At 35.7% G+C, this 15,780-nt stretch overlaps 1 protein-coding gene across 1 annotated transcript in view; it reads left to right on the top strand.

The window, feature by feature from the left end:
• CNTLN (centlein, centrosomal protein) overlaps window positions 1-15,780 on the top strand; it is a 340,217-nt gene that overhangs the window by 228,393 nt on the left and 96,044 nt on the right. The window contains exons 10-12 of the mRNA XM_009328161.1: window positions 4,966-5,026; window positions 10,354-10,477; window positions 13,312-13,437. Coding sequence (XP_009326436.1) covers window positions 4,966-5,026; window positions 10,354-10,477; window positions 13,312-13,437 — 311 coding nt within the window. The remainder of the gene's footprint in view (window positions 1-4,965; window positions 5,027-10,353; window positions 10,478-13,311; window positions 13,438-15,780) is intronic.

Consider the following 15,780-nt stretch of genomic DNA (forward strand, 5'->3'; position numbering starts at 1 on the left):
GAGGAGCTGTTATGGACTGACTATAACTCGCCTCCCATTCCCCATCCCCCTGCGCTGCTCAGCAGGAGGTAGAGGAATCAGGAATGAAGGAGTGAAGTTGAGCCTGGGAAGCAGGGTGGGGGAGAAGGTGTTGTTTTTATATTTTCTTTATTTCTCACTACCCAAATCTATTTTAAGTGGCAAAAACTTAAATTAATTTTCTCCAAGTCAAGTCTGCCCATGACAGTGAATGGTAAGCAATCTCCATTTCTTTGTCTCAACCCACAATCTTTTTCATCCTATTTTCTCCCCCTGTCCTGGTGAGGAAGGAGAGTGAGTGAGCAGTTGGGTGGGTGTTTGACCCTTTGCCAAGGTTAACCTACCACAATGTCATTTCTTGTTTCTTCAGTATAATGTAAATGAGAGTACTGTGTTTGGTATGAACTGATCGCTGTGTCAGGAGTAAAGCAATGACCTCCATTAAGTAAAACTAAATACAAACTTTTAAATCCTATTGTAGAGAATCTTTTCCTGTTTTGATAATGTAGATCCTAGTAATGTACTTTCAATACTCAGGGTTGTTTGATATGTGCACTTTTTCATATCTGCATGCAGTCTCTATTAAAACTTTTGGGAACTAAATTGACAGGCTACAAATCCTTTGTATTTAGGCAAGACAGTAAGGAAAATTGTACAAACATTCTGGCTTTAGGATCACAAAATATACATATAAAGTAGAAAAGGTACTACTGCTGTCTTTACTGATTTTCCCTTGCAGTGAAATATCTTCCCATTACCTTGTTCAGTCTTCTATGACAAAAGTATTCATGGCAGAAGTTATTAGCGCATGATTTGACAGGAAGAATATGTTGGATATACAGTTCTTGTTTTACAACGGTGATCCTTTTGGCTTTACAAAGTCTGTCGCGTTAACCCTTCATCCCCCCTTATGTGCATTCTCAGGATACAAAGAACAAATAAGCATGGAATCACTTCTGATCAGAATGACACTGCTTTGATTACTTTCTTCTCTAAAAAGCCAAAGATTTTTGAAAGAAGAAATAATTGGAAATGTGTTAAAAAGAAGGGCCTGGGACAAAACAGAAACTTGCCACTAGTGTGATAAACTGGGATGCGTGGCCACATGACTGTATGCTTGCACCTGTGTTTGGTTCTGCAGAATGCAATGGTATATATACATCCATAGGCTAGTGGTGGTGTGTGAATTGCAGAAATTCACATCCCTTGCCTACAGCCATGCAGAGTAATAGAGACAACTTACTCTGCGAGACAGATGATGCAGTGGTTAAAACCTTTGTTAAACGTGCATGTGTGGTGTCATTTTTCTTGATACTGTTAGGTGTACTTAGAGGCAACTGTAACACTTGTAGTCCAGTCTCTGTGGAAAGTGGTACAGCTGAGTGCCATTTTGTATGACGACTTAAAAGTCAGTTGCTTGACCTTCCTGGAGCTCTTTTTGGAGTTTAAACTTTGTAACTTTGTGAGCTATGTATGATTTCTGTTACCTAATTGAACTGCCATCCGTATGTCTGCTGGCCGATTCAGTAACACTGCCCTTGTTTTTTTTATAGCTAAGCTTTCCCATTGTATGATGCATGGGAATTATAATTGCCTTTTATTGATACACATTCTATAGCATTCTTCTAAGTCTATAATTTCAAGATATTAAAAGGCATGAGTTAACTTGCAGAACTGATAAAGTTCCCGCTGAAACATAGCGAATCAAGAATTTGCCGTTTCTCCTCTCCAGAAAACCCCACCTGTATATTGTCAGCTTCTGGTTCAGCTTCAACAATGTTTCTGTTTCTTCAACTGATAAAAAACATTAAGATTTCTGCTCACTGTCTTCAGTGCTGTATGCTGGCAGACATTGATCTGTGTGTGCAGAACAGTTCTCAAGACATTTCAGTAAGAGTTCCGGCTTCCCTTGTTTGCTTCCACCCATACTCACCTTTAGGATGCAGTAAAATGACCTTGTGGTTTCCAGCATTGCTCCGCTGTGCCTAGAGCTCATGTGGACTTGACTTCTTCAGTGTCCAGCCTTATACAAAACCTGTTGAATTCAAGAATGTGACTATTTCCAGTTTCATCCCATGGTGTCTTTCATGGTGCAGACCGGTAACAGAAGGTTGTTTAGAAAGAGGCATCTTTTCTTTTTCTGCTTCCTGTACCTCAGTTAACAGTTAATGGGTGTCGCATCCACTTACCAGCTTTTTCTTTACATTAAATTTTCTGTCACAAAGTTTTATACCTATTAATATTACAAAACCTGTTTATTTCTGGTTTTCTGCTATTTGGCTTAGTCTTTTGTAAACATGTTTAGGATCATTTGATGAAAAATCTTCTGTTGTTACCCTTTACTGACTTGGATTAACATTCTTTGCTCATAAAACTGGACTTTTTCTTACTCCTAAACATTTAGGAAATATTTAAAACATTACAATTTGTGTATATATTTAATACAGGTATATTTAAATTTACTGTAGAATTTGAGGACTGAATTAAAAATTAAATGCTTAAACCTGGAAGCAGCAGCAGCAGCAAAGTTTGCAGTTATGAGAAGGGTATTACAGATGCCATCTTCCAAATTGAGTTTTGCAGCTGCCCCAGGCAATCAAATTACAGTGTATTTTACTACACAGTCTCTTCTGTCTTGGTAGGAAAATTAAACTGTTTGCCTTCTTAGCAAAGATTGCCTTCGAACTACCTAAAGCCCAGACCCAGCTCCTCTCCACAGACCTCTAGTCTGATCACTAAACAGGTAAAAACATATTCAAACAATATACTGTTTCTTAATGCACATCACCAATCCCACCTGTTCTCACAGGGAATTATTTCTGTGTCCATGAGTAGTTAGAATTTTTCTCTATTTTTTTCCATACCTTGGCCCTGTGAAAAAGATTCACAGCGCAATCCCAGGTAGCTATATGTAAAGTTGGTGTGTGTGTGTGTGTGTGTGTATATATATATATAAAAAAACTGTTGTCTGCTTGTATCTGATCACCTTTGATTAAAGGAGCAAGACTATGAATTTTACATTTTTCTGTATTTTTTTCTTTTTTCTCTATTCCTTCTTAGAGTCTTTCTACCTAATTATTCTTAGCAGTCTGGTGCTGGTTGATCCACTTGTTTTCCTTTGTTGTCCTTCTCTTTGGCAACAAATGCAGCGCTTTGACCTTTTCAGAGAAACCATGTATTTTCCAAATCTTCTGTATAGAAACATAAAGTTTAACTAGGAAACGTTTCTTGAGAAATAATGCATTCTGGATTTTTAGGAAAAATCAGTATGGGTATGCAATAATTAGGAAATGTGGAAGATAGGGGTTTTATTTAAGATCTCGGTTTTATTCAAGAAATCTGGGACTTTGAAGATGAGTAGATTTTTTGGTATGTTGGTCTTGGGATGTCCTGCTTCAGACACCTGAAAGGGATCAATTTGGTTTTGTGCAATGTTAAAATCTTTACTGATTAATATCAGCATCTACTAACTGAAGTAAACTTTTGGATATCTCTACCAGAATTATTGGAAAAAAAAGTTAATCAGTAATCTTACTATTTCAAAGAGATCTACTCTTAGTCAGTACAATGCTATACTGACAATATAAAACCATAAATTTGGAAATATTGTTTTAAATGTTCATTAAAAGTTTCTGCTAGTTTCTTCTCTTTATAAAGGAACTGACAGGATTCAACTTCAGCATACACAAAATATGCCCATTTACCATTTAGATTTTAAATGTACTAAAATTCTTTTCAGATGTTAGTTTTGGTTTGGGTGGTTTGGTTTTTGTCCCCCCATCTCATTCAGGCACATTTCAGAAGCAAAAGAAACCCAAAACCAAATGACAAAAACACCTTGGCAATATTTAAATTCTTAAATATGTGATATTATTATTTTCTGATATTTCATGATATATTTTTTCTCCTTTTTGGAAATCCATATGATTTAAAGTGAAAGTGTGGTATGCAGTGTCTTGTAAATATGTAATACTGGAAGGTAATAGTCAAAGAAAAAAATGCCAGTTGCTCATTAAGATTCTCTTTAATATTAAATTAATTTAATGGAATGGTAAAAGTGTTGAATTATATAGTATTCAAGAAAACTTTATCCTGAATTCCTTTTGTTGTAAATCAGTTATTTTAGAGTGAAAATGGCATCATGCAACAACTATAATCACAATTCATTTTAAGTTTTTTTTGACTTTATGTATTTACATAATAGCATTTTACCTTATCGGTATTATGTGTGTGTTAGTATTTCTCTGTCCTTAACCAAAGTTATTCAGAAAATCAGAAAGTCTAATTTGATGAGGTCTTTCTTTCTTTGCCATAAGGACATATGACATAGAATGAACAAGAAAGCTGCCCAGTTTAAGTGTTACTTTCTCATATTCTTTCTCCAGATTGCTATATGAAGCTGTACATAATATAAACACATATTCTTGTCTCTAGTTAGTCACATTATAGTTAATGACCATATGGTCATTATGGTATAAGATCTACTGTCTGTTGTATTTATATTCCTCAAGCATATTGTTCCTTCAACTTCACAGTGTGTTAAACTATTTCAAAGGGAAAAAAATCCTTTCCCTCTTGTTTCTGGTTGTCCTATCAAGTGTAACCTTGGACCCTTATAGAGCAATTAGACCAGCCTCTATCCCCTCCTTTGTAATGAGGTTTCTTGCATTTCTGAGTCTATAACCCTTTAGTCTTCCCTAATGGGACATCATTATTCTGAAAGAAACAATGTAAATGTAAATGAATATTCTCATTAACGAGTCACAGAGAAACCTTTAGTGGTAGCGCTGTGGTAATTCTGCTTGTTATTTCTCTGGTATTCCATGCAGATTTTTTTTTTTTTATAATTCATTATTAGTATTCAAAATTACTTCTTCTTTAATTCTGCATGTCTTTCATAATCCGGTGTTCCAACTAGTTCAACCATGTCCTTGTTTTATTCTCCAGGAACCACCTGTGAAACGTTCAAGGTCTCTGTCCCCAAAGAGCTCTTTTAGAGAGTCAGAGGAGCTAAGGAAGCTTAAAATAGCTGAAAGGAAGATTGAAAACTTAGAGAAGACACTACAGCTAAAGGTGAACATAAAAAAAAAAAACCAAAAAAAAAAACCCTCTAGCTATAAGCTTGCATAGATAAAGGTATACCAAAATAAACAGACATTTTAAAAATGCGAAATGCACATATCGTTATGGACTATAAGTGTGTTAGCATAAGAGAGCACTCTCCATTAGTTTGCCTTTTTTCTTTACTGCTAGGAATCTTGTGTTGGTACTCCTGCAGTCCTATGGAAGCCTAATTCAAGCTGTCATCAATAATACGTGCTTGTTAAATACATTTTCAAAATTTGCATCTGAGAATATATATTCTGAGAAATTAATGTACTCATATAGAAATAAAGCGAAGCAGAAAGTACAAAGTTGGTTGGGGTTTTTTTGTACAGTGAAGCCAGTGTTTTAAAATGCTGAAGTCAATTACTTGAAACAGATTTACCCCTTGTACTCTTAGAAGTTATGACTCAGAACTTGTTCTAACAAATACTGTAAAAAATCCCCAACAAACACCCCCTCCCCACCTGCCCCCAACCCTTGGTAGAAAAGCTTAATTGAGCATGTATTACAATTTTCCATTTTGTCCCCATTTTATAGATTTTTGTTGGTTTGTTTTTTTATTTCAAAAATAGTATCTTTTGAATGACCTATTGGTTTCAAATTGCACCTCAGAATGCAAACCCCAAAACCTGACTCATATTTTCTTAAACATTTACAATTCGTACTCTCCTCCTTTTCTCCTTCCCCCGTTTCCCATTCCCCCCTTCCCCCCCTCCCCCTTTCCCCCCTTTCTCCCCTTTTCCCCCCCTTCTCCCCCCTTTTTTCTCCTTTTTTTCCTCCTTTTTTTCTCCTTGCTTCTTTTCTCCTTCGTTTTTTTTTGTTGCTTATGTTTGTTCAGAGTTATGGAATTTGAAAGGTATTTTCCATATATGTAGCCTAAGGCAGAACTGGTTATATTGAACATGCTGTGATAAATGTCAGGTAAGTGAAAAAATTTGGGGAGCCCTACAAACCATAGTCCTGAGCTTCTGCCTCATGCAAAAAGATACTCTTATGTGATAAGTCAATTTTAGAAAAAATGTGAGTGGGAATTATTTTAGCACAAATGCAAAAGTTCATCACCTTGTATACTTGAGAAAGTTAATGTAGTGTCTTAACACACGTAGACTATATGAACAGGAAGGATGATTTAGACTTCAAATTCAGTTTTCCAGGCCATCTTGCTCCTTTTTCCTGGGAGTCAGAAGATGAATTTTGTTCTGTCTTGTTCTGTTTTGTTTTGTCAGCTCTACCTGACAACTGGCCTTGGCAGGCCTCCTGTTTGTTACTCTTAGTTGGCCTGCTAGACACTGATGCTACAGATTATCCTGGCACTGTGGACTACAGCTGCCCTGCCTTTGGCAGCAAAGCTCACACATCAGTGTGTATGGTTGTTGTCTTAAATGATAGAAAGTCCCACGTTTCTTTGTGTTTCCTTCTGGAAAGAGGAGTGAAGAGAAGCACTCTGATTTTCTAAGCAGATACAGAAGAGAAAGGATTGTTATTCTCTCTGCATGACCTCATAACATAGTTTTTACCTTTTGCCATACTGTCTTTGTCATTTCTTCCATTTCATCTTAAAAGCATAATTTAGGAATCTGTGCAGCTTTATTATGTTGCAAGTGCGGGATCTCTTCATCACAGCTGTTAATCCATGAGGTCTTTAAGGGCTAAGTCTTATAACTCCCCTTGAAACTGAATATATGAACTCCGTGCACTTTCTCTACGAAACCTACTTGGCTTCTTTTGCAGAATGCTTTAACTGATTGAAAAGAAGCTGTAGAGGCCCAGGTCAACATATTTAAACACTGTTGTGGTACTACATTCAGAATTCAATGAGGCTATTGCCAACATGGCAGTGAACTCAGCTGTCATAACATTAATATCAGAATAATTCTATTGGTATTGTATGATTTCTTGATATTAGCCTCCTCTCAGGCATTACTTCCAATAAGGAATAATGCATGTGATCAACGTTTTTGAAAATGGCACTTGCATTATTGCCTCCTGAAGCAGTGTTGACTATATGATTCCTTGAAATATACTTGCTCAAATGCTTTCTCTATCAGTAAACATACTGATGATGCATATCCTTAAGATGAAATTGTGACTTTATCGATCAGTCCTTCTGCAAAGTTGGTAACAATTAAAACAAATATGAACAGCTTTATTTTGGGGGTTTTTAGGAACAGGAATAGTTGGTATTACAAAGGAACAGAATAGGGTAAGGTCTCATTCACAGGATTTTCCAGTTCTCCTCAGCTGACTCATTTCTGGCCAAGAAAAGTTGGCTCTTACTGTTTTTATTGTTAATATAACTAGGGTAATCATGTAAATTCAGAGTGTCCATAGTTTTGGTACAGAGTCTGCTTAATTTCTGCACTCCAGGACATACTAAAAAGTAACAGAGCATGCCTGATTGCACCCTAAAAAAAAATAGGGAAGAGAATGTCAAAATAAATGAGAGTATTTCATGGATTTTGAATAACAAATTATCAAGCTGGTACTTAGAATGGTCCAAAGCATAAGTATATCAATCTTCTGTTGGTCTTTAAGAAGTGGGTAGGAGTTTGGTTGCCAAGAGTTAGATATTTGAGGCGAACTAAGAATATGTTCTCTTCTCCCATATTATGTTTCTAAAACTGTCATCCCTGGTGTAGTCTAGAGGAGATCTTCCTGGCTTTAACTGGGAAGTTTTCAAAAGCAGTAGGAGATCTTCGCTTTGAGTTTTCTCATCCTTTTTGTTTAAAGTTCTAAAATTTTGGAGATAATTAGAACTAGAATATGTAGATTAGTCTTTAGAGCCACCTTAATACTTGTTCATGTGAGTGAGGGCACACTTATAGTTAGTTTAGCTTTCATATATAGTCCTGTTCTATGTATGGTGTTCAGATGCTGAAAATATATTAATATTGTGGCTTTTTCACATAACTACTTGTGGAAAAAACTATTTTTGTAATGGTCAGGTTCCTCACTTCTTTTCAGCCTAAGAAGAGTAGTCAAAGAATTGAATCAGTATGTTTTTTAAATTCCATTTTAGCTCAATTTTTACTGTAACAGAAATTGTTACAGGTCAATTTCAACAAAATTTTGAAGTAGTGTTTAGAATCTTTTGGCTTGTCTGGGCTGCCTGCAAATAGCAAAATGACATTTTTTTCACAGGCAGTTGGGTTCTTCCTCCTGCAGATTGGACTTTGCCTTTTTGTCTTTAATTACGTCATGGGAAGTACTATAAAATGACAGTAGAGAGGTGAAGAATAACCTGGAGATCCGGCCCTGCTAGAGATGGTTGTTCTGTTCCATTTCTGTCAATATATAGAAAACTGTATACAAGACAGTTTAATTATTAAAAAATATAATGTAATTCAATCAGAGAGAGATGGAACTAACTGAGATTATGGAAATTACAGTGTAAATTTAAAGTTCTGAAATGCTTAAAAATTCAATAAAAGAGAGTGATTCCGGACAGTTAATTGTCTAATTTCTTTTTCTGTGAGAGCAGAGCAACTGCTAAGGGAAGGGAATAACTAACAGTATGGATAATTGAACAGGTAAGCAATAATGAAAAATGTAGATTCATAAATAGGAAAGGCCAAATTCTGCACTTGGTTGCATCTCTGAAAGGGCATTGACACTAATAAACTTCTGAGGATTTATGCTGAAGACATCATTTTCCAGTACCTTGCCAGACTTGATCAGTTTTCTCTAGCAGTATCAAACAATCACAGAATAATGATCTCATGAACTTATTTTGAAAACATAGCATATATAATTGGATTCTTATAAAAATTTCCTGTTGTAGTGTCAAGCAAAGCTTGGTAATAGTCTCTATGTCCTTTGTCATAAATTTATCTTGCTATTTGTGTGATTGTTTTTAGTATAATTGTAGTATTTAGATGAGCTACTTAAAACCAGTTAAAAGTACTTTTTAAGCAATTCTAAATTTATAAATGTATCTGGTTTAGAGGTTGTTTCAGAAAAAAACCCCACCGCTTTGGAAAAGTGTTTAACGGTAAGGTCACTTTGGTATCTGCTTGTATTTCTAAATCTGCTTTGTGTGTTGCCTGAGTCACTTCCAGAAAACTTCTGGAATTTTATATATAGTAGCATCTGAAATTTTAGCTCGTATCTTTCAGCTTTGCTTATGAGTCATGAAAGCTGGGCTACATCTTAGAAGCCAAGCTTAGTCTAGGTACTTTGTAGTTAGCACTACCGTAGACATCCTTGCCATGTTTTTATAGTGGGATTTAATTTTTATTGCTTACAGCTCTGACTATTGGTGTATCTTATTTATTGACTAATGCTGAAAAGCTCTCCTTGCATATAAGCAGTAAATGCATGCAAATGAAGTATTGTTATTTACTTAGAGATTAAGGAACATGTTCTGTAGTTGCTCTACAAGCAGAGCTCCCATTGAACTGGAAATGAAGCACTGAGGGGGCAAATTTTACTACAGGACAATGTCTAGTGAATTCTTTACAGCTGTATGCCAGAATTTGACTTGCTTTATACTGTGGAATGTCCTCTTCTTAATGTTCATTTTTTTCACAGCACAGTATTTTCACTTCAGAAAATCTCTTTTTAAACTTGTATGACATTATCCTATAATATAAATCAAGGTATATCTTACTTTTCATTCTGTAAAAAGAGAGTACATTTTTTCATATGGTTTTGATTATATAAAAGCTATTGCAAAGTTTGTTTTTATTTCTTCTTGTTGTTACATAACTAGAGGACAAAGTCTGAGTGTTGCATGTTTATGTATATTTACAGAAATAAATTGATATATGAGGAAATACTGAAGCCATTTAAATTGAGCTTTTATGACGTGGACCTCAGTGTGGCCAGTGTTTCCCTCAAAAATACGGAGAGTAATTTTCCATGGGGGGAAAAAAAAGAAAAAAGTAGTTCGGAGGAAAAGACAGTGCCAACAATCCTTTTTCAGTCTATGTATTTTTAGGTGTATTAGGCCAATGCATTGATGAGATGAAAACTGACATTTTGATAGTAAATTTTTTTAAAACTTCTCAGCAGCATGAAAAAAATATTTAAGTAAATTTTGCCAAATTAGCAAAATTTGCCAAAGTAGCAATAAGAAAAATTTAACCTCAGGGATTGTGACTCCCGATCTTTCTATTTAGATTTCTGAGGCTCTTAATATTTACTTAAACAGAACTTTTGTTTCATGTGATCTGTGTGAAAGTCTCTTACATTTTGCCCAACTCTAATTTTGTTTTTCTGGTGCTATACAGACTCAAGAAACTGATGAGCTAAGAGCAGCCCATGAAAAATGCAAAGAGAGGCTGCAGATGTTACAGACCAACTACAGAGCACTAAAAGAGCAATTAAAGCAGTGGGAAGAGGGCGATAGCAGGTAAGTTACATAGCTCATTAAAAACATTTCCCTTACACAAGAAATCTGAACAGAAGTATTATACAGGTATTCAAAAGAGAATATGATTTGAAGTAAGAGGCTACCATGTGGTGATCAAGACTTTATCCTTTGTTAAAGCAGAATACATGGCATACCCCTGTATGAGCAAAATTACAGTTGAAATCAAGAGTAAAATGTATTGAGCTGACACCTTGACTTATTTTATTTAGGATGTCATTTTGAGCCTGAGTACTGGGCAAAGGTCTGCTAGGGCTGCTGATTTATGCTTGTCTAATTCCCCAGTCGATTAATTTGTTGACTGTGTATGTTTTTAATTTTCTATAATAGAACAATTGCTCCTTATGTATGCTCCAAATAGTTTTTAAAAATAATTTTATTCATTAAACAATATAGAAATAACAGCCTCTCTAACATTTAGTGATTCAAACATTAACTGAAGCTGATTCTAAAATCCCCTTCTTAATAGCAAAAAAAGAGTACGTGCATGAAAAGCAAGGTGGTTTCATCTGTTAATTGATTATAAAATAAATTATTTCTGATTATTCTACAAAAATATTGCAGTAATATATCTTTATTAATGGAAAGAAGAAAGACTCTACCACATCAAAATTTAAATAGCAAATATTCTGTATATAATTCTCCCTTAAATTCTATACAAAACAGTGAAAAATTTATGCAGAAGTTCCTTTTTTTGAAGCCCTTAGCAGAGAGTTAGAATTTTTGGTAAACAGACACATTTGGAGGTATGAAGACATTTCTTATCACTTCAGTTATCAGACACTGCTGAGGTACAGTTTTTCTGGCCCTGTTTTTTTCAAGAAAGTAATTTGAGCAGGTCATTACATCCTGGTGGCTTTAGTAGCACTTCAGTGTGCACCTACAGTTTAGTACACACGTGTTTTACTAAAAATAATTCTTTTTGTAGTTAGAGCAATACTGACTAATCTTGACACAAACTTTGTAACTCTCTCTAAGCGAAGAGAGTCACAGAAATTGCTGCAAAACTGGTAGCCATTCAGAGAGTCCAGGGTGACAGAAAGGGTCCTGCTGTGAATGATAAACTGTCCCTCATATATAAATAATGCTTTGGCCTATCTGAGTAGATTTACATTGCTTTGTAATGCTATGGCATTTCCTTAAGAATGGTTTGTCTTTTAAAAAGAAAAAAAAAAGTGTGGATTTAAGTAATGGCAAGATACAAACCTGCTACATGCATTAGTAGCACAGGAAGATTTTTTGAAATATCAAAGCGTAAATAAGGAATAGATTTGTTTAAATTGGAATGAAAAGGATTTGTTTATTTAGGAAAAACAGGGATGATTTTATCTTCTAGCTCACTATTTTAAATTCAGTGCAAGCTGGAAACTACTGAAACCTACTGAATGATAGTTACTTTATGCAATGAAATGATTTAATTCTGTGTCTAAGCTAAGTAGGCATTCACAGTCCACAGAGAGGCCAAGGCTGAAAAGGTACAAAAATTCAACCTAGATAAAGACAGTAAAATCAAACTTGATTTACAGTGAAGCACTGGGTGTTCTGGTTCTGACATTTCAAAGAAAAGGAAGAAAAGAAAAGGGAAAGAAAGACAAAAGCAACTTCTGTTTCTGTTTAAAATAAATAAGACCAGCTTGTGTCCTGACAGGAATATATTTGGGAAAAGCAGATATTGGGGAAAGTGTAGTACTAAATCTTTATTCATTCATCTGATTTTTTTAATCTGTAATTAAGATGACCTGAAAATTACAGGGTTTTGATCATTTTTGTCCTCAGAACAGAATTGTATGAAGCCATCATACCAAAAAGAGTTTGTTTTTCCTTTTTAATATACTTAAACAAAGGGAAGTAGCCAAGACACAAATAAAAACAGTCTGTAAATGGTTATACTTTACACTGTTGTTTTGGTATCTCAAAAAGCTTTATATATCTGGTGTAATTTGTGCATTAAGAACTCAGTATCAGGTATTTACGTGGCACTTCTGATCCTCTGTAAGTGATGGAGGACACCATTCTTTTCTGATTCTTCATAGATTAGAATCTGTTATCGAGATGGCAGCTGATGGGACCTAATCCGCCTGTCAGTGTACATACAACTTCCACTGACATACGTGACTGCAAAGATGATGGGGGCCTTATGAGGTTACCACATTCTCTGAGACTTTATTTCTGTGCCCGGTAGGAATTTAAATTGCAGAGAGTTTTCAATTCATTTTATAAAGGATTTTTTTAAATACAATTTTTATCTTTTGCATTATTAAAATACACTAAAAAATTGTAATGACAGAAAACCTGTGAAATATTTTAATTTTCTGTGCGTCTAAATTCAATATGCTTTTTCCTGATGCATCATCTTATCCAGATAGCTTATTCTTTCATTAGACAGTAGATCAACAGTTTGATTTAGAGTGGGCATTAGTGCAACTTCCAAGCTGGTTTGCAGGGGCATTAGGGGAGCTGGTGGCTCTCCTTTTTTTGCAAGGGATAGTGTGATGGTTTCATCTTCTGCTTTCTCATACCAGTATTGTAAGGAATGTTGACAGAATGAATGCAGGTGACACTGACCTGCCAGGAGTCAGTTGAGAGCCATGGTACCATATTAGCACTATTTCTGTCTGAAACTGCGTAACTGAACTTTTCTGTAATACCACATTTAAGGTTTCATGCCTCACAGAATGTATAAATCAGACAAGATTTTTATTCAGTAGATAGTGCAGTTTAAAATTTATATTTTCTGAAAGCAAGGATGCTTTTATTCTTGTGGTTCTAAAACACGTAGATATTTGAAAACAAACAACATCTTTTTACTCAAACAGGGTTGAAAGTAGTAAAACCAGATACCTGCATGCAGACCCCCATCAGCTTTGTCAAGAGGATTCTGATGCTGTGTGGAATGAACTGGCTTTTTTCAAAAGGGAACACAAAAAGCTGTTGATTGAAAAGTGAGTTCATTTCTTAAATGGTGTTTACATAAGGAAACATTCTGCTGTTTTTTCTGAGGGTAGTGCTTTGCAGGCCACATAAGAGGAATTCCTTGCAAAATTCAAGATAAAATCATCTTCTACCAAAAGCAAAAAAGGAAAATATCAGCTCTTCCCCCCCCCCCTTTTTTTTTTCCTCTTAAATCAGTGACAAGTTACAAGTTTGCTAGCACTAACAAAAACTGTATTCCATGATCTAGGGATTGTGTTAATTAATGTGGCTCTCATCTGTTGGAGGTGTCGCTCTTCATTAGCCTGTATTTTACACACTGCCGTGCTTCATTTTTGGAATGAGGTGGTGAGGGGATAACCTAGCCAGCCATCCTTGTTTGATCTCTGTGATACATACGCAATGCAGAATGCCTCAGCTCTCTTGGTTCCCTGCCCTGTCCTGCTAATCCCAGCTGAGCTCATTATGGTGTAGCCTTGCTGCTACTCCTGGAGCCAGAGCTGTCCAAGCTAATTACTGGTAGCAGCAGAGCTGCCTGTTAAGGGTCTGGTGTGGATCTGCTAACATGGTCCTTGGTAGTGACCTGCAAAAAGCACGAGGGAGTTGCTCTCTTTCTTGCTGTGCACAGCCTGTCCTTTGGGTTTAGTGCTGATCCCTTCACACAGCTCTTTTAGCTGTAGTAAGTGTAAAACTTGGTGAAGGAAACTCTTACTTTAGAAAACATACAGTTTGCTGCTTTGATCTCATAATTCATAGGCTATTATACTCAGCCAGGCAAAGTAAGAAAATGTCCTTTTATACTAAACAAAAGGAAGTTAGTATGGTATAATTAGCCCTTTGCTGGTATTTAACACTTTCTGTAAGTCAAGTTGATTTTTTTTTTTTAAATTTATTTAAGAATAAAGACATCATAGAAACTTTTATTCAGACTTCGTTTTTGTCAGCGTTAAAGAAAATGGGTTTTCCCAATGGGTCCCAATGTAAACTGATTTTGTGGAGATACCATGAAGGCTGCTATCACAGAGTTTCAACAGCAGCAAATTGTTTTGTAGTATGTAAGTCCTTGTGTTGCCCATAAGCTGCTTTAGCGTATTATATAGAATATTGCCAGTAGCTGTGTTGCATGGGGTATTATTATATCCACCAGTTACAACTGTGTGTCTGTTCTTGTCACTTCATTGTCACATCTTTGTTTGCTGTTTTGAAACTGTCACAACAAATTATCACATGTACTTCTTTTGTTTATTTTGATTTTTATGTAGGGAAGAGCACTTTCTTAGCATACATGTAATTGCAGTTGTAATTCTCCTTCCATCACTAATCAACACATGCACCACAGGCAACAGTAACTCAGGAGCAATAACATAAGCCTCTCCTTTTCATACAAAGCCGTGAAAGAGAGATTGGTTATGTATTGTGCACACCCTGAAGGTTGGTACAGTTGAACTGTTTTTCTAGAGCTCCTGTGCAGTCACGTTTATGGGGAACATTCTTATGCCTGCTACATTGCAGATAGGTAGCCTTGACTAGGTTGTGGTGAAGTGGCATAAGCAAACAGTTGAGCTCTTTGAAATACAGAATTTTTAAGTCAAAATGAGTTCTTAAAATTCTGTATACTACTTAGTAAGAAGCCAGAGCACCATTGTGATCATTAAGGTGAACTCCTTGTGTGGGTTTAGGTGCTTTTTACTCCTTATGGGCAATGTAGCTTATTGTTTGTTGAAGTAAGGAAGGAATGAATACATAACTCCCATGTTTTTTATATCTGCCTTCAACGTCTGTCTCTAATAATGACTGTCTTTAATTAGTTGAAGCAAGTCAGCATTTCAAGATCTGAGCTCATTTTCTTAAGAAAGTCAATACTAAATTTAGTGTCCTTTTTAGATCTGTGGATAGGACTTCTTTATATTGCATGTATTCTTTCTTAAGCTCTGTGGGTAAAGGACATGATCTACAGAGTTGTACCAATTACTTTTATGTGTGATTTTACAAGCAGTGTAAGTAAATCAGGTTAGCCCATAGTTTTTGTGGACACACTTAATTTGATAGACCCTACTTGATTGTTAGCTTAAGTTGATTTAAAACATGTATAAGCCAAATCCAACGCAGCATTGCTTAAAGAAGAGTGTCTGTGTAGGGATTTTTTTTTGGTATATGTTTGTTTTAACTTTAAATATGTGTAATTTCTGTCTGTGACTAGGCCAGAGAGTGAACGTTAGGAAAACAGAATTATTTGTTGGTGTTTGTTTATTTGTTTTACCTGTAAGGAAGATCCGTCCTTCCGTCCGTCCTTCCGTCCGTCCTTCCGTCCGTCCTTCCTTCCTTCCCTCCCTCCCTCCCTCCCTCCCTCCCTC

Source organism: Pygoscelis adeliae, unplaced genomic scaffold, assembly GCF_000699105.1.
Source record: "Pygoscelis adeliae isolate BGI_AS28 unplaced genomic scaffold, ASM69910v1 Scaffold45, whole genome shotgun sequence".
Lineage (NCBI taxonomy): Eukaryota > Metazoa > Chordata > Aves > Sphenisciformes > Spheniscidae > Pygoscelis > Pygoscelis adeliae.